Genomic DNA, 26,841 nt, shown 5'->3' with positions numbered 1-26,841 from the left:
CACTATAAACCTTGCAAATTCCACAGCACCAGCAGACTGTTGCAGACATGCTTTGACTCAAAGCTGCTAGTGTTTTGTGATCTGATGTCCCTATGCAAACAAGACACCTGCTGTTGTAATCTGAAGTGCCAACGCAGACGTCTGAAGTCAGTGTGTAAAGCTGAGGGACAAAAGAGGACAGATTTTATCTGTGGACCAGTTTTGGGTAGATGGGTAGTCGTTTGAACATGGGGGGTGGGGGTTGGGGGAGGGTGGTCAGAACAAATCTATAGCAGGGGAGGTCCAAGATATCCTGTGGTGCCTGGAGGCACACTCCTGTGTGAGGCAGGTTAAAAAAAGTCTCATCTAACCCTGGGTTTTCTTCCCCCGTCTTCACCTGTGGCTTCCTGCTCATGACCCGAAGGTGCCCTCAGGACCAAACATACATATTGGGCCATAACTTTTGACTAGCATCGGGAAGTGCTGGGCCGCAGGAATTAGGAGAAATAAATACCTGCTTACCTGGTCTTGAAAATTACATTGACACTTCCGTTCGCCGGAGCAGCTTGGGCCTGCATCGAAAGACTCCTCGCAGGCCCAACGAAGTGTAGCGGCAGCAGATTCAAATAGGCCGTGCCCCCATTTTTATGCCACTTAATGACATAAAGCAGGTAAGTTTAAAGGGCCAGGGAAATTGCCAGGCTGGGGGAAGGCAAGTGTCTAAGGTAAGTGGATAGGATTTGGCCGGGGGGGGGTCCAAGGTCCAGGGTTGGATCGGAGGTCGGTGTCAGATGTCGCAGGTCGGGGGCGGGGTGAGTCCAGTGGGATCAGTTCCGTGAGGTTGGTCTGGGTCTTTACAATAGTTACTCAGAAGTTAGTCTAACTTTTTCTGAGTAAGTACTGGTATAACACTGGCAGAACCATCTGAAGTTTGTAATTCAAACCACATATACAAATGGCTCCCAGCACAATGCAATTGTCCAGAGGAAGTGTGCACTTCTGAGCAATTGCCGTGCAAACCCTTAACCTTGGAAATTCCCAGAGGAATTCCCCAGAACATCTTTGGGGAGCTTGGAAGTTACGGGCCATTAAACAGAGGAACCCAACAGTTTTGGGTAGGTCTCCATGCTACCTATTCAGCACAGGAGGATAAATATGCTAAGTCAGTTCATGGCCGTTCCAAGTGGGTAGGTAACCTGAGTGATTTTAAAAGTCCAACCACCTGTTGGGTTAACTGGGTTAAAATAGCTTTCAGACTCCATTAGCATTATTTCAGTTATCAATTCAAACACAGTAGCCTGATATTAACTTGAAAGTAGGAAGGAGCTGCTTTTTGCAGGAAAGATGGAAAAATGGTTTTGCCTCAGGCCCACATTTTTGTCTCTGGCTGCAGCTGGAGAAGAGTCAGGTTAAGATGCAGGAAGGCTGGCTGGCTCACTTTGTGGCACTGGGCTGCAGCCTGGGAACGGAGAGAAGGGAGAGAGAGAGAGAGGGAGAGAGATCGATCACAGCCAGTGACATATTGAGTGTGACTGAGGAAGGATTTGGAACACTCTGGTTGGTGAGAGATCAGATTATTATGGAGGCATTGTTTGATCACGGGTAGGTGGATGGGTGTGTGGGGAGCAGAGTGGTAGGTGGTTTTGGTGCAGATAAGCAGGACCATAAGTGGGAAGATTTTTGAAAAGGCACTTACTGGATCAATCAGTCCTTGCCTCCTTTTAGCTGCTGTGCTTTCTAGAAAACCTGGCTGGCCTGTGTGAAATTTAAAATTAAAACTAAATCTGAGGCACTCGGCCTCATTATAACATTTAAATGGCCAACCGACTCCCAGAGAGCGGATTGATCACCACCGCGCTCCCCACCCCCTCCCATTCTGCCTCTGTTAAAGCCAGAAGTTTTCGAATTGGAGTCGAGCTTCAGATGTTCAACACTTGACATCCCCCAAGCCAAACTCATCCCTTTTTTGAGTGTTAAAATTCTCATGGTATACCTGTAACGATAGAGACTTAATTCATTTCCAAACCATTTCAACTCAGAATACAGTATAAATGGAGAATAAAGGAGAGTGAATGTAATTTTTTTGTTTGGTCAGCTGGGCGTCTGACCCATACAGAAACCCATCATCGTTCAGCTGAGGTTTCAGGCTTTTGAAAAAAAAAAACTACCACCATTTTTGAGTCTTGAATTCAAGCCAATGAGAAATCTAAGCAAGTAGAGTTTCTGCTTGTCTGGTATTGACAGCACACCCGGTTTACCCAAATCAAGAGTGCTTAGGTGCAGAAAGAAAAACTGACGTTGGAAATCTGAAAATTAAAACAGAAAAAAAAAGGTTGGAAATACTCAAGTGGTCAAATCAGACAGCAGCTGTGGGGAAACAGAAGTCACTCCATTTATCTTTCAGGTCTAAAGTTTCTTCCTCAGGGCTGGCAAATATTACAGATGAATAGGATTTTTTTTTAAAAATGGTAAAAAAAACACACAGGAAAATAAAGAGAATGACCTGTAAAATGCTTGAGTGGAGAATACAAGATGGAGCAATGCCAGAGATGTGGTTGTGAAGCAAGTCTCAACCGTATATGAAAAAATACAAGGAGAGAAGGAGATAGCAATGACGGGAAACGGCAAAAGGATAAAACAGAAATCATGTCAAATAGAGCTTAACTGTAGGATGGCAGAATCAAGGCTTAGAGTTCCCCAAAAAGTGTGTAGGGTGCTGCTGGAGTTTAACTAGCTAGAATTTGCACTCTATCGTCACACCTCACGCAAGCTTCCCATTGCTTGTCCAGCCAGGGTCAGAATTAGGGAACTGGCTTGCAAGGTTATCACAGCCGTCAGCAACAAGTCAAGGTTCTATTAGTGATTCAGGCTGACTGATCCAATCGATGACGTCTTGGAGTACTGCCTGGAGCCTGCCTGGACTCAAGTATCAAATTGTCAATTACACCACATAAGGTTGACCTGGTTCTGAACTTCCAGCAACAGGTATGTCATCTTACAGCTACCCATTTGCCTCCCTAAAAGCCAGTTATGGTAGACCCTGGATGTGAGAGATTTCACCTTTGTACCCAGCCGCCAGATAACACCATACCAGCAGCAAGTTGCAGTTTCCACATCATCTATACAATGGGCATCTGAATGAAGGAACTGGAACCTACACAGCACCTGCCAGCTCTACTGCCAAATCAAGGTGCAAACATGAAGTTAACACAAGAGACATGCACCTTGCGGGATCAGCAGACCTTTCAAAATTCCCAGCAACAGGACAGAACCCTCCCTTTCCAACAGTGATTGCCAGAAATTCACCTCGCAGCTTGGTTCTGGATTTTCCAAATAGACAGGAGTCAGTCTTCTGTCACATTCTTAGGAGCTCCGAATTGTAAAGGGGATCTGTTGTTAGAACGTTTATAGGCCACAAAAGTAAGTAACCTCATATTTGGGCTCCTTGTTAATAAAGATGAGAAAGTGCAAAGTGCCCTTTGTCCCTTTCCTGTACAGTCTGAAAAAAGCATACCCAGGCTTAAGTTTGCAAGAGCCATGACCCCCACCGCTCCCCATATTGAACTAAAATCAAATGATTGGAAGATGCAAGGGGCATGTGTCTAGTCAATACCCCTCGAGTCATACAGATGCATAATACTGACATGTGGGCACCCACAATCATATCCCACTGGTTACCCATTGATTCAAAGGAACAGAGCATGCTCGATCAGCAGTAAGTCTGCCAATGGTACAGGTTGAAAAGAAAGAACATGCAGCAATACTTTCAGAACAGCCAAGAGGAAATCAAAGAAATAACATGCATTTATATAATGTCCTTCATGACTTTGGGACTGTGCTATCTAGCCAATTAAATGCTTTTTTTGAAATGTAGTCTCATCTGTTAAAAGTTTTCCTGGTACTGCAATGAAGTGTCAGTCCAGATAATGTGCTCAAATCTCTAGGCTGGGGCTTGAACCCATGACTTTCTGGTTCAGAAGTGCGAGTCCTACCATTAAGAACAGACACTCCATTACCACCTAACAAATCAAGAACAAAGTAACAAAAAACTGCTCTCAACTGAGAAAGTCTAATTGATCCTCACCTGAAGAAATGGTTTTTACTTCTCTGTTAAAACCTAGAATAAGCAAGGTGTGCAATTAATTACAGTAAACATGCTTGTAATAATAGACAACGATGTCTTAAAATTGTGGATTTTCACAGACCGTGTTAAAAATGATTAAAATTGGCATTTTTTAAAAAAAGATATTGAAAAGATTTGGGTTGTACTCAAGCAATACAATTAGTGATGCCAGACCTTCCATGAGCATCTAGATCAACACTGAATAACTAAATTAGTTTATGCATAAACGTTTGCCCAAACTTCATGCCAATATGCATGCAAACCATCTTCTATAGTATTTCCATCGTGAATAGGCACTCATTAAGTACTTTAAGCCCTTGCCACTAAGGTATTTTTAACTGTAAATTTGTTGCTGTCCGTCTCAATATTGCAAACATTAACTGACAATACAATGGAACCTCCATTGAAGGTCAGGCTCACTTACTGATATGACCGATTGATGTCACACAATCTACTTCATAGCTAGTCAAGCATGATCTCTTCTAGTTGGTGATCCACACGTGGTTATTAAGTATTAGCCCCATGCAAGAGGAACACTGTATATAATCCATCATTTTACATGTGTTCTGGGTGACTCTGCAGGCAGACTATCAATTCTTTCACTGGCTTGCCTTCATAGCAAATCTGATGCACTGCAGTGAACAAAGGGAACCTATAACAAGAAAGTAAAAAACAAAAGGGTTTGTGCTAGGTCAAGGAAATTGGGGGCAGGGAAACAATCTGTTGCTTTAGTAGGAGCACACGTAACAAAATACATAAATGTACAGATGAACATATTCTATGTGTGCCAAGACAAAATACTCTAACCTTTTTCTCCAAATTGAATCCAATCTAACATAAATAACTCAGGGAAAAAAAACCTTGATTTATATGTTTGTCCATTCAAAGCCAAAGTGCAGAAAGTATAGCCCTTTATCCAGAAGCTCCATTTGGTTTTGGAGAGTATTGCAAAAGAACAACAGTTGACTGTTCTTTACAATAAAGCTACCCTTTAGTAGTCTTCTTAGAAAAAAATATGGAATTTGATCTTGATATCGAGAGGTTATTTACTGGTGCAGAAGACATTCTTTTGCAGAAATAAAGTTGGAAATACTCAAGTCAGGCAGCAACTGCAGAATCTCGGAATTGTTAGATGATCAAGCCTGATTTAGCTTACCATCAACCATCCTAGTAGTTACACGTTACACTAATAATGGAGTTGTTGACCAATCGCAGCAATTTATCTCAATCAATTAATCTATAAACCGAGCCAAACTTGAGCCGAAGAAAGCCCCAAGGGTGAAGAGCTTCGGGAACACTGTGGGGAATTTTAACCCAAAAACACAGGTGGGGGGCAGGTGTAGTTGGCTTGGGTTGGGGTTTAGAGTCTTAAATGTGATTCCCTATGCAAACCTGTGTTGGGACTTTAAATATGTTAATGATGCTATGAGTCTGATTTGACATTCCACTTTTCAATTTTAACTCTAACTGGCCAGGTTTGCATGCAGCGGGAAGGCACCCACTACCTGAATCTGCCAACTCTTCACCTTGACGAAACTACCAAGTTTTAAAGCATTAGGAAACCTGTGCAACTTCACTGAGGCAAGCATTTAGCAGATTCAGGAAGTGAATGCTTTTACACATACCTCCTGGACCCTGGTGCCTGTCTGAGGAGTTTCTGGGGTCAACTGCACCTTCCTTACCCCTCCCCTGACCCAAGGTCTCCTTTTTCACCAAAGGTCCCACTACATTATCCTATTCAAACCTCTGATCCCCATCCCCTGTGAAACCCCCAGGCCTACCTCACCCTTGCCCCCCTACCCCAGGCCTCTCCTCATCCAAGGCCTTCAACCACCATTCCCTCCCGACCCTGGGATCGGCAGCTCACTTTGATCGACACTCACCCTACTGCCTTCAATGGCTGGCCCCCGCCTGACTGAAAGTTCAACCTGTAATTCAGGCTGGCTACTGGGCAGGGAATCAGTGGTGCCCATGCACACTGTGGAGTTAAAGCTGCAGAGTGTGCAGGGGAGTTCCGAGTTCTGGGTTCTTTGTGGCTTTCTGACCCACTTGTTCCCAGGTCAAGTATGTAAAAATACCACCTGATGAGTCCAAAGTCACCTGGAAATGTGCCCTGTGTAAACTTGTCCAAGAGGCTATTCTACATTTTTAAGGCTAGAGAGCAACTGTCATCAGGTGATTTGACAACAGCAAGTGGTGATATGGACGTGAATGGTGTGGCGATCATGGCTGAGCTCAGGCTGTCCTTTGCAGGTGTTTGTTTCTAGCATAGATCACTGCCCAGCAGAGCGATCAAAAGAGGGAACTCTGGCTGATTTGCTCCTCCTTATCCCAAGACACCGAGGCTAATTGCACAGACTGGGTATCTAGTGGATTTTTTCTGACCTGCAGGCAGCAGCTTCTCATTGCCTTAACTAGCGGAGATGTTTCAGAGTGGAATTTTGAGCTAAAATCCTTCCTTTCTAACTATTTATTAATGTATCAGCTAAAAGAGTGACATCTAAGATTTGACAAAAAGATCTACAATATTATTCTAAATTTATGAAAAAAGATCATTGTCAAAGATAATCAGAAATTTGAATTCTGATTCAATGGCTGGATCTTGCTGCAAAAATAACAGCATGTTAGCAATGCATGTCATTATTAATGTGCAAATTGCCCTGTAATTTTAGAGGATTGAGATACGCTGCAAATTGTGAACTTGCTGCTTGATTTCTGCTGTTTGCTTTGTGCAAATAGCATCCCAATATTTCAGTGCCCCATCCCATTTATTTTTTTTTTTAAAATCAGGGTTTACTCAGTGCAATAATTGTTAATAGAATGCCAATCAACATTTCTCTCCCTGAAATTGAACAATTTAAATTCTGGAGTCACATTTTTTCAGGTGATAAAGTGTTCTTGATATTTTAAAATGTCAAATATTAGATTTTTACATTTTTTCTTACTTTTTCTTTGTCTCTTTATTCTCTCTTATCCAATCTTTCTTTCCCTTTTTGTACCCAATTGCCTTCCTCAGGTTGATTCCTCAAGTATTAATTCACATTGGCTATGGGCTATCGCCCTGCCTTTCACTAAGGTCCCAGATGCCTTTATGCCCTAGCCACATCAATACAATATCAGTTTGTCCTTCTTGCAAGTTATGCCACAAAACATTTTGGGGTGAAGGGTGCAGAAGAGAGTTTAACATGGCAAACCGCAGGATTCCCCATTCCAACATGATTCAACCCATTAAAGCAATGTGCATTGCTGTAGTGTTCGTCGACTGTAAGGAGACATTTCCAAACATTTTACATTAAGGTGTATTAATGTGGATGCTAAGCAGAAAAGGGAAAAAGGAGACAGTTATGATTGGAGGTCTAATGTTTTGAGTCCAATATTTTGAGGTTTTTGAAAGCAGGTAAAATGATAGCAAAGTAGAAGCAGTTGTGCAGGCAATTTCAAGGTAGAAGCATAGTAGCTGAATGAGCGCCCAAAAATGCTGAAGTTAAGGGCAAGCAACAACTCAGTGTTGGAAGAGTGAACGGTTCATCAAGAACTTAAGTTAGAAGATTCCCAAGGAAGAGTGGGTGAGGTCATGAAGGGATTTGAAAGCCATCAACTTGTAACAGCATGGGAAGCCAATGGACAATCTGGGATGATGGTGTGCAGAACCTTTACCGTAAGAGGATCTAAGCAGTGAAGTGTTAAGGCATGGTGGCAAACCTGAGAGTTGACACTCAAGTTGACAAAGACATGGATTAAGGGTTTAACACTTAAAGGGTGAAAGTGGAAAAAGGCAGTCTTATAACGGAGCAGACATGGGAATTAAGCCGAGATCAGTTTCAAGCTGTATACTAAGGTTCATACCTCCTGACTAAAATTAACAACTGGCTGTAACCGAGACTATGAAAATATTTCTTCTGCGGTGTAAAGTCACTGCCTAAAACAGTTGCTCTATTTGATAGGAAATACAAGGAGGGGCATATAATACAAAGGATACAATTCTAATAGGGTTGCAGGAGCAGAGAGACCTGGGGGTATATAAGCACAAATCACTGACTCTGGCAGGGCAGACTGAGAAAGGAGTTAATAAAGCATATGGGATCCTGGGCTTTATAAATAGGGCCATTGCATTCAAAAACAAGAACATTATGATAAACCTCTATAAAATACTAGTTCAGTCTCAATTGGAGTATTTTGTCAAGTTCTTTAAGAAGGATATGAAAGCAGTAGACAGGGTGCAGAAAAGATTCATGAGAATTGTTCCAGGGATGAGGAAATTCAGTAACGTGGAAAGACAGAAGAAGCCGGGGCTTTTCTCCTTCAAGAGGAGATGATTAGAGGAGATTTGATAAAACGTTTTCAAAATTGTGAGGGATCTAGGCAGAGAGGAAGAAGAGAAACTGTTCCCACTGATGGAAGGATCGAGAACCAAAGGATAGCGATTTAGGGTGATTTGGAAAAGAAGCAATGGTGACATTTGGAAAAACTTTTTAAAAAAAAAAATGCAGTGAGTGATTAGGATCTGAACTGTACTGCCTGAGAGTGTGGTGGAGGCAGTTTCAATCATGGCTTTCAAAAGGGAATTGGATAATTGTATGGAGAGAAAAACTTGCAGCCGTATGGGGAAATCGGTGGGGGAGTGCGATTGGGTGAGTTGTTCTTGCAGAAAGCCATGAACACAACAGACCAAATGGATTCCTCCTGTGCTATAACCATTTTATGATTCTTTAATGACCTATGCACAATAATATTTTACTAGCACTCATGAGCAGCAAGATCAGTTGAACTGACCTGCCCATTCTTGACTACATCAGAAGCTGGAGTACAGAGCAGCAGTACAGTATTCCCTTGAGGAATAAGAAAAACTGGCAGTGTCAATATGTTTTAGAGATGGCCAAATAAGTCAATCACAACACCTTTGATAAAGTAGCCAGTGATAGCGAATGTGGCCAGAGGTAGGACTGGAGCATCCAACAGGGAGGAGAGAAAAATAAGAGTTACAAGTCTAATACACAAGTAAGAAACAAGTAAACTCAACTTACTTATCCACCAGTTTCTTCTGTTTGAGAATATGGTGCACTTGTACTGCGGTCTGAGGACCTTGGAGCTTCTGGCCATTCAGCATCTCCTGTTCTAGTTGCCCAATGGTCTGCAGAACAAATAAACCCACACATTGCTGTTATGTCATTCCTTATACGACAAATGAATATGCAGAAGATGCAACACCTGTCCCTTACTCCGCCCCCCCCGCCCCAACTCACTGTCCAAGAGCCCAAACACTCCTTTTAAGTGAAGCAGTGCTTCACTTGCACTTCCCTCAATTTGGACTACTGCATTCGCTGCTCCCAATGCGGTCTCCTCTACACTGGAGAGACCAAACACAGACTGGGTGACCACCTTGCGGAACACCTTCGGTCCGTCTGCAAGCATGACCCAGACCTTCCGGTCTTTTGCCATTTCAACACACCACCCTGCTCTCATGCCTACATGGCCGTCCTTGGCCTGCTGCAATGTTCCAGTGAAGCTCAACGCAAACTGGAGGAACAGCACCTCGTCTTCTGATTAGGCACTTTACAGCCTTTCGGACTTAACATCAAGTTCAACAACTTCAGATCATGAACTCTCTCCTCCATCCTCACCTCTTTTTTCAAATATTTATTTTTTAATTTTTATATATTTTTTCCCACCTATTTCTATTATTATTAAAATTTATTTCCATTCATTGTTCTGTCCCCACCTTTTAGCCTATTTCGATCTTTTCTCCCACACCGTCCCATCCCCCCGCCCCACCCCTACTAGGGCCATCTGTCACTTGTTCATCCTGCTTTCTATTCTTAATGTCACCATTAGCAGCTCCTTTAGCCAGTATCACCGCCATCAACACCCCTTTGACCTTTTGTTTATGACATCTTTCACAATCTCCCCTTTGCCTCCACTTACTACTGGCCTTCTATCCAGCTTCACCTGTCCCAGCCCCCTTTAAATAGTATATATTTCACAACAAAAATAAAAATACCTGGAAAAACTCAGCAGGTCTGACAGCATCTGCGGAGAGGAACACAGTTAATGTTTCGAGTCCGTATGACTCTTCAACAGAACAGAAGTATATATTTCACCACATTTTTACTTCTCTTTAGTTCTGAAGAGTCATACGGACTCGAAACGTTAACTCTGTCTTTCTCTCCACAGATGCTGTCAGACCTGCTGAGTTTTTCCAGCAATTTTTGTTTTTGTTTCAGATTTCCAGCATCTGCAGTATTTTGCTTTTATTTAAATGAATATTATTGCAGACTGATGTATCTTCACCGACACACCTCTTTTTCATTAAAAAGATATACTTTATATAATATATATGGAATACAAATTATTTTACTGTCCCATGAACGTTTCTACTCTGTAGAACCAAATTCTACTCCTGGACTTGAGAACAAAAATCAAGGTAATCAATCCAGTGCAATACTGTGAGAGTGCTGCATTGCCAAGAGGTAACATATTTCGGATGAGACATGAAACTGATGCCTTCTCAGATCTGATGGAGCTATTTCAAGTTATCCCTGGTATCCTGGTGAATATTTGTTCCTCAACCAACATTAGAAAAACAGATTATCTGATCATTATCACATTGCTATTTGTGGGAGTTTTCTGTACATAAGTTGTATGCTGCGTTCCTATGTTATAATAGTGGCTCCACTTCAAGAGTACTTTACTGGTTGCAAGAGCTTTGGGACATCTGGTGGTTGTGAAATATACTATAAAAGCAGTACTTGTATATAAATTAAGCTGCAAATGTTTAAAGCTGTCTCTCATGTTTTCTTTCACAAGCCTTTCCTTCTGAAGGTGTCAATTTTGACTGGCATGCCATTCTACTGGCACTGGTATCTTGCTTAATTAGCCATTCTTTACATTTGCCTAGATGGTTGAACACTGACAGGCTATTTGACTATGGGAAGGAACTCTATTGGCAAGCCCCTATCCACATTCAAACATCCACATGCACACACTTCACACAGGAGTCAGTGTATAACAACTGGAAGGAATCCTGATCAAAATGTAATTCCCCTCCTTAGCCTAAGGGCTAATACCACACCCTTACTGCCACTCCAACAGAGAGCAGCCAGCTCAAAGATTGGGAATCTTCTGTTCTATATGGTCCATTTACATGCTGCATTTAGTTATCTGGAATCTGCATGTATTTCTTTTAAAAAAAAATGTTTTAATAGAGTACACAATAAATTAATAACCTTTCCTGTTTTTACGAAAGCTTCTGCAATTTTGCGATTTCGTCCACCGTAGCAAGTTGTAATAACATCTGCAACGCCGCAGCTTTCCAGGAAGGTTGTCTCAGACACTGTTCCTTTGCAAAAGAGTTTTGCAAATGCAATCATTTCCATCAAACCCAGGCGAATCACTGCAGCTTTAGTGTTATCTCCACAGAGCAGGCCATCACAGAAGCCGGCACCAACAGCAACAATATTCTGTCAAAGAGTGTCAGTGTCATTCTATGAAGATGATGCAGCTTCACATTCAAGATAACAATGTTATACAAGTTTTTATTAACTATTATTAAGGTGGCACATTTATGCATAGCAAATAGTCTCACACCCAATGTTGATTCCTTCAAAGAACAATCACAATTCAAAGAAAAACTGCTCTCATCAGGGGTCAGTTGAAGGTTACAAAGATAGGGAGGAGTAAGGCCAATGAGAAGTTCAAACATAAAGGCGACAATTTTATGTGAGATTTTGGGACATGGGGAGCCAATGTGGATCAGCAAGGGCATGAAAGGTGGATTAACATGATTTGGTGTAGGTCAGCAGAGCAGGTGACACCCTGTGGAACAAAAACAAAAATCCCTGGAAAAACTCAGCAGGTCTGGCAGCATCTGCGGAGAGGAACACAGTTAACGTTTCGAGTCCGAAAGACCCTTAACAGAACGAAGTAAAAATAGAAGAGAGGTGAAATATAAACTGGTTTAAGGAGGGGTGGGACAAGTAGAGCTGGATAGAGGGCCAGTGATAGGTGGAGATAACCAAAAGATGTCACAGACAAAAGGACAAAGAGGCGTTGATTGTGGTGATATTATCTAAGGAATGTGCTAATTAAGGGTAGAAAGCAGGACAAGCAAGGTACAGATAGCCCTAGTGGGGGTGGAGCAGGGTGAAGGAATCGAAAAAGGCTAAAAGGTAGAGATAAAACGATGGATGGAAATACACTTAAAAATAATGGAAATAGGTGGGAAAAGAAAAATTCATTTAAATTATTGGGAAAAAAAGTGAGGCGGGGGGGGAATCGGAAAGGGGGTGGGGATGGACGAGAGAGTTCATGATCTAAAATTGTTGAACTCAATATTCAGTCTGGAAGGCTGTAAAGTGCCCAGTTGGAAGATGAGGTGCTGCTCCTCCAGTTTGCGTTGAGCTTCACTGGAACAATGCAGCAGGCCAAGGACGGACATGTGGGCATGAGAGCAAGGTGGAGTGTTGAAATGGCAAGCGACAGGGAGGTCTGGGTAATGCTTGCGGACAGACCGAAGGTGTTCTGCAAAGCGGTCACCCAGTCTGCGTTTGGTCTCTCCAATGTAGAGGAAACTGCATTGGGAGCAATGAATGCAGTAGACTAAATTGAGGAAAGCGCAAGTGAAATGCTGCTTCACTTGAAATGAGTGTTTGGGCCCTTGGACAGTGAGGAGAGGGGAAGTAAAGGGGCAGGTGTTGCACCTTCTGCGGTTGCATGGGAAGGTGCCGTGGGAGGGGGTTGAGTTGTAGGGGGTGATAGAGGAGTGGACCAGGATGTCCTGGAGGGAACGATCCCTACGGAATGCCGCCGGGTGGGGGTGAAGGGAAGATGTGTTTGGTGGTGGCATCATGCTGGTCCATTCCCTGTTCTGAAGATAGTTCACCACCCTGAAGCATTAACTCTTGTTTCTCTCTCCACAGATGCTGTCAGGCCTGTTGAGTATTTGCAGCATTTTTTGTATTTATATCAAAATCAAACACCAGGCAACAGAAAATGCTCGAAATACACAGCAGATCAGTCTCCATCTGAAAGGAGAAAAGACAGGTTATGTTTCACAAGTATATCCAATTCTAGAAAGCATTTAATCACAACTTTAATTTATCTTTAAGACGCTGTTAGACTCACTAAGTTAATATTTTGGGTAGAGGTCAATGTCTACATGCAAAATATACTCAATGGCTTTTTGGATGCTGATGGAGCATCTCCTGCAATCAAACTTTTAAAAATATCTGTACAACATCAGATTTTGGATCTAATTTTTGTAAAAGCAGAGATAGTCAGGACTATTGCTGTAAGTATTGCAATTTGCATTGCAGTGCAAATTATTTTTCAATATAGTAATTTAATTTTAAAAAACTGTTTTACCCCAAGTCCTATGTTTGACCAGTCAGGCATGTGGCATGTTTGCAAACCCATTGCCACGTTCAAGAGTCTCAAAACCAAGCCATAGGAGATGACTAAAGAAGGGGTGTCATTTATATGGACTTCCAGAAGGCATTTGATAAAGTGTCTCATAACAGACTGTTAGCTGAAGTTGAAGTGTGATTAGGAAATTAGCTGAGCAGTAGGAAACAGAATGCAGGAATAATACTCTGGTACTGTAATTGACAGGACGTGCCTAATGGTGTCCTTAAAAGGATCTCTGTTGGGGTTTAACAGCTTAAATGATGGGATAGAAAGCCAATATCCAAATTTGCTGATGGCACAAAATTAGGTAGTGTTATGAGCAATATTGAGGGAGATGTAACATTACAAAAAGATATTGATAGGTTAAATGAATGGGCAAAACTGAGGCAAATTGATTTAAATGTAGGTAATGTGAGGTCATGCACTTGGATTTTAAAAAAGGATAGAAAAGTTTATCCTTTTCTAAATGATGAAAAGCTACAAAGACTGGGAGTCCAAAGAGACTTGGAGACCCAGTCATGAGTAGCTACAAAAATAATCAAAAGGGTTAATGGAATGCTGCCCTTTATATCTAGGGGAAGAGAGTACACGGGGGTACAAGTCAAGTTTCAGCTATACAAAGCACTAGACCACGCCTGGAATACTGTGTACAATTGTAGGTGCCAGACCTTAGGAGAGATAGATTGGCCTTGAAGGGAGTGCAGTATAGGTTCACCAGAAAGGTACGTGGACTCCAAGGGTTAAGCTGCTTGGAGAGATTATACAAACTAGGGTTGTATTCCCTGGAATTTAGAAGGTTAAGGGGTGACTTAATCCAAGTTTAAGATACTAAGAGAAACAGTTATTTTCTCTCTATCTACTCAATTTTGACCAGTTGGGGAGTCAAGGACTAGGTGGCATAGTCTAAAAATTAGAACCAGACCTTTCAGGTGTGCAATTAGGGAACACTTCCACACGTAAAGGGCGGTAGACGTTTGGAACTCTCTTCCACAAATAGCAATTGATGCTAAATCAATTGTTAAATTTAAATCTGAGATTGATGTATTTTTGTTATCCAAAGGTATTAAGAGATGTAGAGCAAAGACAGGATATTTTTGAGGTAGGATGCAGATCAGCCATGATTTCACTGAATGGCAGAACAGGCTCAAAGGGCTAAAAAGTCCACTCCTGCTCCTATCTACATTTTTATAGTTTCTGTTTCCCCTATAAAAGAGTGCATTTACATCCAGCTTATGCAAGTGTAGGAAGCTTAGATACAAAACATAGTAAGCTTCCCATTGTACATCCAACTAACACCACTCAACTCATTAGGATATTGTTTTGCAGGGTTATCTGGAGCCAAGTGAGAAAAACCTCTTCCTCCAGATTCCATTAATACCACAAACTAACTCATAGAAGCATAGAAAATAGGAGGAGTAGACCAGTCGGCCCTTCAAGCCTGCTCCACCACTAAGCAGATATATGATATATGACATGATCATGGCTGATCCTTTATCTCAACATCATACCTGTCTATCCTCCCCATACACCTGTCTCTCTCCCCATACCCTTGATACCTTTAGAATCCAGAAATCTATTTCCTTAATCAACAACAGTGCCCTGGGATATTTCAGACTTGCCTGGTTTAAATATTAGATTATTGAGTGTGCCACTGAGGGTGGACTTAGTTCCAAACATCCAGCACCAGGCCTGTATACTGGAAGTCAGTTCAAATGCGAGACCCAGTTTATCTCCTTCGCCCCTCAGAGATGGCTAATCACTGAAGGCTTATGGTGGAACACTGCAAAATGGTGGCAGGGAAGGATGGCATAGATTTGATCTCCATATCACCAAGTTGCCCATTGTAATTTGTACAGAAATGAAAAATAGCTATGTCACTATCATGTACCTCTTAGTGGTTTGATAATGAGTAGCACTGGTGAGACCCAAGGCCAGAACATTTGGCCACCCACACATAAATGGGCCAATGCTAGGAGGAGGATTAAAATTCTTCCTAAAGGTTCCAAACTTCAATATATTTTCTTACCTTTAGTGCTCCACATAGTTCCACAGTATTCACATCCTTCACTACACTTATCCGAAAATTGGATGTCTGCAAGAGCTCTTTGAAAATGTTTCCATTTTGCACATTTTTGCTGCCTGGTTAAAAAATGACTTATTTAGTTAATCTAATTAACTGAATTTAAAATTTACTGCCACTGTAAAAGTCACACAACTGACCATGAAAAGCAAAAACACCACTGTAAGTACTGAACATTTAATCAGCTCACAGAATTCTCTTGCAATAAACAAATTCAATGCTACTTTCCAGTTTTTCGCAACAATGCGTGACCTAGGGTAAGATCATCTGGTTGGCAAGCAGGGGCAGGGCCCGCTCATGTGTAAAATGACGCGGGATGATGTCAGGAGTTCCACCCAATGTCACCCTGCGTCATTTCCATTTTTAGGTCGGCAGGGGTGCAGCCGAATCAGCTGTGTGCCCACCGACCTGTCAACGGCCAACTGAGGCCGTTTAGAAAGCAGTCATCATTAATGGATCTGCCCATCCAATCTTAGGGTTGGCGGGCAGGCCGGAAGCCCTAGCGGGCTTAAGAAAAAGCATGAAACCTCATCCATGGGCGGGATGAGGTTTGAAGAGGGTTTTAAAATATTTAATTAAAGGTTTCAATAAAAGTGATGGACATGTCCCAACTCGTAATAGTGTCACATGAGGGGACATGTCAGGCAAATCTTGCTATCATTTTTTTTTTTAAAAACAGTATTAAATTTGGAGCTGATCTCCCTGAGGCAGCACTTAGCTTCAGGGAGATCAGTGTGCTCTTTCGCGTGCATGCTGAGCTGAGCGGGCCTTAACTGTCCCGCCCACGTAAAATGGCAGTGCACCCCCAATCGGGGGCGCTGATCGGAGGCACACATGCCTGCGCCCGCTCCTGCACTTCCTCCCCCTCTCCCCACCCCCCTCCTTCCCCTCTCCCCACCCTCTCTCTCCCCCCCCCCCCATCTAGAAGGACAAGGGCAGCAGACACATGGGAACAACACCACCTGGAAGATCCCCTCCAAGCCACTCACCATTCTGACTTGGAAATATATTGCGTTCCTTCACTGTCGCTGGGTCAATATCCTGGAACTCCCTCCTTAACAGCACTATGGGTGTACCTACACCACATGGACTGCAGCAGTTCAAGAAGGCAGTTCACCACCGCCATCTCAAGGACAATTAAGGGTGGGCAATAAATGCTGGCCACATCCCATGAACGAATAAAAAAGTCACCACAGAACCCATAGAGTTTTGACACCAAAACCAGGCCGAAGAGAATGTATTGCATTATTTCTTGTATAAAAATCCCATACATCACTACAGAGCTCATATTTGTAGGTTTTTGATACTAAAACCAGGATCCATGAGAAATTATCACTTTACTTTTCAAATAAAAATCGCTTATAGGTTTTCCCCTCCCTAAAATGTTTGTGGCCAGCTAGGTCTATTGAAAATTTAAAAACTGAGATTGATAGCTTCCTCTTAGGTTACAGTATTAAGCCATATGGAACCAAGGTGGGAAAATTGAGTTAAGATAATGATCAGCCATGATCTAACTGAATGGCATAACATGCTCAAAGTGCTTAACGGTCTACTCAGAGTCTCATGTTCCAAACAAATAAAAAACGCATTCCCTAATGCTTCAGTTAGTTAATCCAGCAAAGAGCTGAGTACATAGACTGATAAGGATCGATTTCCTGTTCTCATATTTTGACATTAACATCCAGTTGGTCTAGAAGAGATCTTGGAGTTATTTTATAAGTTTTTCCAGTTGCTGGATCGTCGGAGTCCGGATGTACAACGAAGATGCGTGTCGGGATCCCGCGGAAGTCCCACAAGCAGATCAACCTGGGAATTGCTTGGGAAGGTTAAACTTTCGATGGGCAATTCCCTTGCTGTCCTGGACCCTCCCCAGATGTCTCTAACTCTGAGTTAAGAGTCAGAGACTTTGGATAGTGCCGTGGAACTTACCAGAATAGTTACTCAAGAAATGTTAGACAGATAAAAACCTAGTCTAACACCTGGATAACTACACAACTGACACCCCCAACCACCCGACTACCCAAACCCCCAACCCGACCATCCCCCTAACCCAACTACCCACTTATCCGACTCACCCAGCTAACCACTTGCCCACCTACCCACCTTACCCATTTACCAACCTGCCTACTCACCCATTCATCCACTCACAAACATACGAACATATGAATTAGGAGCAGCAGTAAGTCAATGGGCTGATCTGATTGTAACCTCAACTCCACATTCCTGCCTACGTTCAATAACTTTTCAGTCCCTTGCTCATCAAGAATTCACATCCACCTTATCAAGATCCCTTAGGACCTTATATGTTTCAAAAGTCGCCTCTTACTCTTCTAAACTCCAGTGGATACAAGCCTCACCTCTCCAACCTTTCCTCATATGACAACCCACCTATTCCAGGTATTAGTTTAGTAAACCATCTCTGAACTGCTTCTAACGCATTTACATCCTTCCTTAAATAAGGTGTACAGTACTCCAGATGTGGTCTCAATGTTCTGTATAACTGAAGCATAACCCTCCGACCTTTGTATTCAATTCCGTTCCCAATAAAACGATAACATTCTCACATTCTCATAGCTTTCCTAATTACTTTCTGTACCTGCATAGTAACCTTTTGTAATTCATTCACTAGGACACCCAGATCCCTCTGCAGCTCAGAGCTCTGTAATTTCTCACTATTTAGATAATATGCTTCTTTTTCATTCTTCCTGCCAAAATGGACAATTTCACATTTTCCCACATTATACTCCATTTGCCAGATCTTTGCCCATTCACTTAACCTCTCTATATCCCTTTGTAGCCTCCTTACTACACCTCACTCACATTAACACTCAAAGACTGGCCCTTTAAAAACTTACCATATGGCAGCTAGTGCCATATGCTTTTTTCCCCCTGACACTACTCCACTCTTGCACAGTTCCCAGAAGGATGCTGCGCTGCGCATTTCTGTGAAAGCTGGGATCAGAAGACCCAGGAAGAAATGCGCAGCAGCGCGAGGCAGGGGAATTTATGATTGCAGCGACAATCCAATCTGCTCAGAAGATTCGGCCCATGATGTTGCTGCAAGACTAAAACTAGGTTATGTGGGTTTATGTCCCAGGATCACACATGATCTTCATTATGTAGATTAGGTCCTGTACTAGGGTAGCATACAAAATAGTTAACAGAATAGTTTCTCTCACAACACAGGACTTGGAGCACAAAAATCAAGGTTGAGACTCCAGTGCAGCAGATCAAATGCTGCACTGCTAGAGGTGCTGTCTTTCAGATGAGCCATTAAACAGAAGCCCCACCTGCCCTCAGGTAGATGTAAAAGAGCCTATGGCACTATTTTGAAGAGTAGGAAGTTATCCCTGGTATCCTAGCCAATACTTTTCCCTCAAACCAACATCACAGGTGATTATCTGGTCATCATCACTTTGTTGTTTGTGGGAACTTCCTGTGTGCAAACTGGCAGCTGCTTTTCCTACAGTCTGACAGTGATACACTTCAAAAGGTATTTAATTGGCTATAAAGTGCTTTGGGATTTATGGTGGTTGTGAAAGGTTTTTTTTTATAAACACAAATCTTTATTTCTTTATAAGTGGGAGCTGCCTACCATCTGCTAGAGATATTTGCACAATTTTAGAATGGCTTCTATTCACTGAGCACAGCAGGAGTCCAAGCAAAAATAAAAGCAAAAAACTGCGGATGCTGGAAATCCAAAACAAAAACAAAAATACCTGGAAAAACTCAGCAGGTCTGGCAGCATCTGCGGAGAGGAGCACAGTTAACGTTTCGAGTCCGAACGTTTCACTCGGACTCGAAACGTTAACTGTGCTCCTCTCCGCAGATGCTGCCAGACCTGCTGAGTTTTTCCAGGTATTTTTGTTTTTGTTTAGGAGTCCAAGGAAGACAGGCAACCTAGGTAACTCTGATATCAAGAGGAATAGGTAGAGGAACAAAATTATAGTTTTTAAAAAAAACATTTTGACAAGCCACTCTACAGGGAGAAAGGGCAAGTTAAACTTTTGGCTTTTCCTTTGTTTACAGTCAATGAGTTTGGAACAATGAGAGAGGCAGGATGATCTCTAGCCAGAGGAAAGTTGTGAAACATTCTAGGTTGGGGCATGAATAGATGTAAACTTTATTAGCAAAATACAGTGCCAGCCAGCAATACGGACTTGCAAAGTAAGGTAAGCCATTATCAAAGGCGGTGTTTCTGCAATTTGTTGCATTACTAGTTGCAATAAGAATATAACAAAAAAAACTCTGTGCATGTGTCATTCTATTCATTCAAGTTTACAATTGTCTTCACTGCAGTGCTGACTTGTACCTTTTCCAAATAATATGAGAAACACAAATGAAATCTCAGTAGCCAGTGCACACAAAGAGGGGTCTTATTGTTACAGCTCCCAGATTCTGCAATTGTGTAACTGAATATTGGGCTTTATGGGCCACAGGTTGCAGGAAACCTAAAGTCTGCATACAAGAGTGTCTGTAAGTGCTAATTCTGACAGAAAATGTAGTCTGGTCTGTAGAATCATAAACAGGAAGGAGATAACACTTTCAACAAGGTAGGGAAACAAAAACAGCAACTGATTTGGCTTTTCTGCAAATTGTTGGAGCTGTTGCCATGGGAAAGATATGCTTCTGTGCTAGTAACTAGAATCATTAAGAGAACAATTCCATCACAAAACTGTAACTAGGCTTCAGGTAAAAAGTGGCAAAAGCCTAACATCAAATCGGAGCAATACAAATCATACTGAACTGCACCTGGTGAATAATTGTCATTAGAACTATTTGCTCATATTGGGGGTGGGGTGGGTAAACACAGATATGGACTTGTAATGCCAAATAGCCTCCATGTTGAAAGTTTTATGTCTTTCCATAAGTCAACCAGCACTATTGCACATACCAGTAAATCATGAACCAGATATTTATGAATTTCATGCATTACTTCAATGCCTGTTTGCTCACAATTTATGTTTAAGAATTTTTCAGTCAAAAAAAATTTTTTGTTACTGTGGTGCTCACAATAGTGTACAGAATAACATGTCCTTATTTGTTTCCTTGTATTTTTAGAATATTGACATTCCCTTATATGTTAGAGGTGATTTTATATTTCTAGTATAACATTGAGCAACATTCACAATTCTCTTTCTTGTTTACTTATTGCTTTCTCTTTCAAGTGACAGTCCATTTCTTATGAAGGCAATGACTCCTGATGGGGCAAGGTTCAATAGGCCCTAATCATCTCTTGTGTCTGAGCTTTGACTGAAAGCATTAGCCAGTTATTTTGATTCAGCAGCTACATGTGTACAATTTTCCTGCAGGGGTCACTGAATAATGATCATGAGTGAAAACCCTGATTATTTTTTCCCCTCTCTAGTTCAGAGGGATAAAGCCAAATAAAGCACTACTACAATCACACCAGCTCAGATCAGCTAACTCAGCACAAACCATTAACCTTTTAATCTGCATGGTTTGTGCTATGCAGATGATTTACTTTTTACAAAAAGGTTCTGCCAGTCCTCCTTCAACTAGCCTTTCAAATAAAAAGATTAAGGGGTGATTACAACTCCTCCACAAAACTATACATTACTTAGACCCTTAACTGCCTGGAGGAGAATGAATATCATTAAGAGACTAGAACACTGTTACAAGCAAAACATGTAAATTTTAAACAACATTATTAAGTGGAGATTTAATACATTGCAGCACAATTCATAGCACATCCTTAACTGAAGAATTATTGCATTGTCACATAGCTCATGTCAAATCCTCAACTGGAGGGTTAACACACTGTACCACAATTCATAGCATACAGAGTTGGGATTTAAGTTTGCATTAAAAAATTTTTAAAAAATAGCTGTTGAATAGCAAACAGATTTACCTATTGTAGTTTCACAGAATTTATCCGCTGCAACTTCATTGGCTATATTGGCCCCCATTAATACACTAACGTCAATTTTCATTTTCTCCCTGATTATATCAGAAATAAATTTTAATCCTTCGGGCCCTTCATCAATTCCCTGGAATCAAACATAAATGAAGAAAATAGAGAAATTAAGGGAAAAATATACAGTGATTGAAAACAATTCATTTAAACATTTGACAACAGAATTGCAGTATTTGCCATTTCTATGAACAAAGAACAAAGAACAAAGAAAAGTACAGCAAAGGAACAGGCCCTTCAGCCCTCCAAGCCTGCGCCGATCATATTGCCCGTCAACTAAAACATTTTGCACTTCCGGGGTCCATATGCCTCTATTCCCATCCTATTCATGTATTTGTCAAGCTGCCTCTTAAACACCACTATCGTACCTGCTTCCACCACATCCTCTGGCAGCAAATTCCAGACACTCACTACCCTCTGCGTAAAAAACTTGCCCCGCACATCTCCTCTATAGTTTTCTCCTCTCACCTTAAATCTATGTCCCCTAGTAATTGACTCTTCCACCCTGGGAAAAAGCTTCTGACTATCTACTCTGTCCATGCCACTCATAATTTTGTAAACTTCTATCAAGTCGCCCCTCAATCTCTGTCGCTCTAGTCAGAACAACCCGAGTTTCTCCAACCTCTCCTCATAGCTAATAACCTCCAGACCAGGCAGCATCCTCTCCAACGCCTCCATATCCTTCTGGTAATGTGGCGACCAGAATTGCATGCAATATTCCAAGTGTGGCCTAACCAAGGTTCTATACAGCTGCAGCATGACTTCCCAGCTTTTATACTCAATACCCCTGCCAATGAAGGCAAGCATGCCATATGCCTTCCTGACTACCTTATCCACCTGCGTTGCCACTTTCAGTGACCTGTGGACCTGTACAGCCAGATCCCTCTGCCCGTCAATGCACTTAAGGGTTCTGCCATTTACTGTGTAATTCCTGCCTGTATTAGACCTTCCAAAATGCATTACCTCGCATTTGTCCAGATTAAACTCCATCTGCCATTTCTCTGCCCAAGTCTCCAACTGATCTATATCCCGTTGTATCCTTTGACAATCCTCTTCACTATCTGCAACTCATCCAACCTTAGTGTTGTCTGCAAACTTACTAATTAGCCCAGTTACATTTTCCTCCAAATCATTTATGTATACTACAAACAGCAAGGGTCCCAGCACTGATCCCTGCGGAACTCCACTAGTCACAGCTCTCCATCCAGAAGAGCACCCTTCCACTGCTACCCTCTGTCTTCTATGACCAAGCCAATTCTGTATCTATCTTGCCAGCTCACCTCTGATCCCGTGCGACTTTACCTCCTGTACCAGTCTGCCATGAGGGACCTTGTCAAAGGCCTTACTGAAATCCATGTATATAACATCCACTGCCCTTCCATTGTCGATCATCTTTTTCACTTCCTCGAAAAACTCGATCAAGTTAGTGAGACAAGACCTCCCCTTCACAAAACCATGCTGCCTCTCACTAATACGCCCATTTGCTTCCAAATGGTAGTAAATCCTGTCATGAAGAATCTTCTCCAATAATTTCCCCACCACTGATGTAAGGCTCACCGACCTGTAATTTTCTGGATTATCCCTGCTACTCTTCTTAAACAATGGAACAACATTGGCCATTCTCCAGTCCTCTGGGACCTCACCCGTAGCCAGTGAGGATAGAAAGATTTCTGTCAAGGCCCCAGCAATCTCTTTCCTTGCCTCCCTCAGCACTCTGGGGTAGATCCCATCTGGCCCTGGGGACTTATCCACCTTAATATTCTTCAAGACGCCCAACACTTCCTCTTTTTTGATCTCAACATGATCCAGGCTATCTACACACTCTTCCCTAGAGAGATCGACCGCTAAGTCCTTCTCTTTGGTGAATACTGATGAGAAGTATTCATTTAGTATCTTTCCCATTTCTTCTGGCTCCACACACAGATTCCCACCTCTGTCCCTGAGTGGGCCTACCCTTTCCCTGGCTACCCTCTTGCTTTTTACATATGTATAAAAGGCCTTGGGATTTTCCTTAATCCTGGTTGCCAGTGACTTTTCATGACCCCTTTTAGCCCTCCTGACTCCTTGCTTAAGTTTCTTCCTACTTTCTTTATATTCTCCATGGGCTTCATCTGTTCCCAGCCTTCTGGCCCTTACGAATGCTTCCCTTTTCTTTTTGACTAATCTCACAATATCCTTCGTTATCCAAGGTTCCTGAAACTTGCCATGCTTATCCTTCATCCTAGCAGGAACATGCCGGTCCTGAATTCTTATCAACTGACGTTTGAAAGCCCCCCCACATGTCAGTTGTTGATTTGCCCTCAAACATCCGCCTGCAGTCTAGATTCCTCAGTTCCTGCCTAATATTGTTATAATTAGCCTTCCCCCAATTAAGCACCTTAACCCGAGGACTCCTGTTATCCTTATCCACCAGTACCTTGAAACTTACTGAATTATGGTCACATTTCCGGAAATGCTCCCCTACTGAAACTTCGACCACCTGACCGGGTTAATTCCCTAATACCAGGTCCAGTATTGCCCCTTCCCTAGTTGGACTATCCACATATTGTCTCAGGAAGCCCTCCTGGATGCACCTTACAAATTCTGCACCATCCAAACCCCTAGCACTAAGTGTTTCCCAGTCAATGTAGGGAAAGTTAAAATCACCCACCACAACAACCCTATTGCTTTTACATCTTTCCAAAATCTGCCTACATTACTGTTCCTCAATCTCCCGCCGGCAATGGAGAGGCCTATAGTAAACCCCCAACATTGTGACTGCACCCTTCCTATTCCGGAGCTCTACCCATATTGCCTCGCTGCATGAGGTGTCCTCCTGTCGTACAGCTGTGATATTCCCCTTAACCAGCAGTGCAACTCCCCCACCTCTTCTACATCCCTCTCTATCCTGCCTGAAACATCTAAATCCTGGAACGTTTATCTGCCAATCCTGTCCATCTTTCAACCAAGTCTCTGTAATAGCAATATCATAGTCCCAAGTACTAATCCAAGCTCTAAGCTCATCTGCCTTGCCTGTTATACTTCTTGCATTGAAACAAATGCATTTCAGACAGAGCTGCCTCAGGAAGATTGAATCGCTATTGTAATTAATGAATAAATGGTTTACAAACTTATTTAAACATGTACCCTCATGTGTCACATGAGATGGAACATGTTTTTATATTTAGGAAAATTTTATTTAATTAATAAAAAAACTTTAGGAAACTGCATCCTGCTCATGGATGAGGTTTCTTAATTGGCCTTTTCGCCTGCTTGCCAACCTTAAGGTTGGACGGGCACGTTAGCAATTACCTTAATCACTTCCTTAATGTTCTTAATAGACCGTTTACATATTGGCAGGTGCACACCCGCTGAACAAAACATCACGAGACAGCGCAATGACGTCAGGACGCACGCCCAATGTCATCGCGTGTCATTTTACGCGTTGGCGTGTCAGACCCACCCCCGCACACCGACTGAAATATCCTGTCCTATTATGTAGATTGAAATCTCCCAAGATTATCATTGTGCCTTTCTGACACTTTTTTTCTTCCTTTATGCTCCATTCTACCATGTAGTTACTGTTAGGGGGCCCGTACTTGACTCCCACAAGTGACTTCTTGCCTTTACCATTTCTCATCTGTACCCAAACTGTTTCCACATCCTGGTTTCCTGAACTTAGGTCATCCCTCTCTACTGTGCTAATACCATCATTAACTAACAGAGCCACTCCTCCATCTTTTCCTTGCTTCCTGTCCTTCCTAAATGTCCTGTACCCTTTAATATTCAGGTCCCAATCCATGTCCTCTTGCAGCCATGTCTCTGTAATGGCTATCAAATCGTACTTATTTATTTCTATGTACGCTCTCAGTTCATCTGTTTTGTTTCGAATGCTTTGTGCATTCAGATGCAGGGCCTTTAGTTTTATCCTTTTATTCTCTTTATAATCACTATCTTTTCATTTACTGTTACATTTGTACTCTCTATCCCTTCCTGTCACGGTCTGTTTTTCATTTCCTGTAATAATACTTCTATCTTTTGCCTTGCCTCCACTCTTCAATTTACCACATCATCTTCCCAAATTTGTACCCTTGCCCCCACTTCTTAGTTTAAAACCCTCTCTACTTCCTTAGTTATGCGGCTCACAAGAACATTGGTCCCAGCATGGTCCAGGTATATACTGTCCCAGAACCCACTTTCCCCAGTACTGGTGCCAATGTCCCACAAACCGGAACCCACCTCTCCCACACCAGGCTTTGAGCCATGTATTCATCTCTCTAATCTGATTTGTCCCATGATAATTTGCATGTGGCTCAGGTAATAATCCAGAGATTATAACCTTTGAAGTTCTGCTTCTTAATTTGGTGCCAAGCTCCTCATACTGACTATGCAAAATCTCATTCTTTGTCCTGCCTACATCATTTGTACCAATATGGACCATGACAACTGGGTCCTCCCCCTCCAGCCCTGAGCAGCTGTCCTGGACCCTGGCACCGGGAAGGCAACACTGCCGTCTGGATTCATACTCTTTGCTGCACAGAACAGTGTCAATCCCTTTGACTATACTGTTCCCTACTACCACTGCATTCTTATTAACTCCCCCCTCCCACCACTTGAATGGCTTCCTGTACCACGGTGCCATGGCCAGTTAGCCCATCCACCCTGAAGCCCGACTCTCATCCAAACAAGCTGAAAAAGAAAAACCACAAACCTGTTGGACAATTGCAAGTGCCGAGGCTCCTGCACTCCTGTCCTGTAGGTCCCCTTACCTGCCTCACTTCCAGTCACACCCCCCAGCCCCTGACCAAATCAGAAGACTCCATCCTATGGAGTTTGACTGCCTCCTGGAATAAAGTATCCAGGTAACTTTCCTCCTCCCTGATATGCCGTAGTGTTTGCAGCTCAGCCTCCAGCTCAATAACATTCAGAGCCGAAGTTCCTGCAGCCGCAAACACTTATTGCAAATGTGTTTGCCCCGGATCACACCAGTTTCCAGAAGCTCTCACATCCTGCAATTGCAGCACATAACCTGCCCTGCTATCTCCAATATGTGTTAATTATAATTAATTAGCAATTAATTAATTAATTAAGCTTACACTTCCCAATAGGTTTTGGCACTGCCAGTAAACTTTACAATACTGATAAAACAATACAGTACTTACAATACTGATAAAACCAGTTACTGACTTACCTGCTCCCTCTGTTGCAAAGTGGAAATCAAGTACTGGAACCTGAAAGAGTGTAAAAAAAATTACCTCCTCCCCACCCTTCACCAAACTCCCAATTCAGCACACTTTACTTCTTGCAGTAAACCTTAGCTAAAGCACCTCTTTCCCCCATGCA

The 26,841-nt window shown here is 42.3% G+C and overlaps 1 protein-coding gene across 1 annotated transcript in view; it reads right to left on the bottom strand.

Moving 5' to 3' along the window:
- Positions 1-2,440: 2,440 nt before the first annotated feature.
- gpd1c (glycerol-3-phosphate dehydrogenase 1c) overlaps positions 2,441-26,841 on the bottom strand; it is a 38,876-nt gene continuing 14,475 nt past the window's right edge. The window contains exons 4-8 of the mRNA XM_078538493.1: positions 21,457-21,595; positions 15,531-15,643; positions 11,326-11,559; positions 9,127-9,233; positions 2,441-4,754 (exon numbers count right to left, since the gene is read on the bottom strand). Of these exons, the coding sequence (XP_078394619.1) occupies positions 4,658-4,754; positions 9,127-9,233; positions 11,326-11,559; positions 15,531-15,643; positions 21,457-21,595 (690 nt within the window). The 3' untranslated portion in view covers positions 2,441-4,657. The remainder of the gene's footprint in view (positions 4,755-9,126; positions 9,234-11,325; positions 11,560-15,530; positions 15,644-21,456; positions 21,596-26,841) is intronic.

The sequence above is a fragment of the Cetorhinus maximus genome, chromosome 3, assembly GCF_964194155.1.
Source record: "Cetorhinus maximus chromosome 3, sCetMax3.hap1.1, whole genome shotgun sequence".
NCBI lineage: Eukaryota > Metazoa > Chordata > Chondrichthyes > Lamniformes > Cetorhinidae > Cetorhinus > Cetorhinus maximus.
This window is presented reverse-complemented; position numbering and strand designations above follow the sequence as displayed.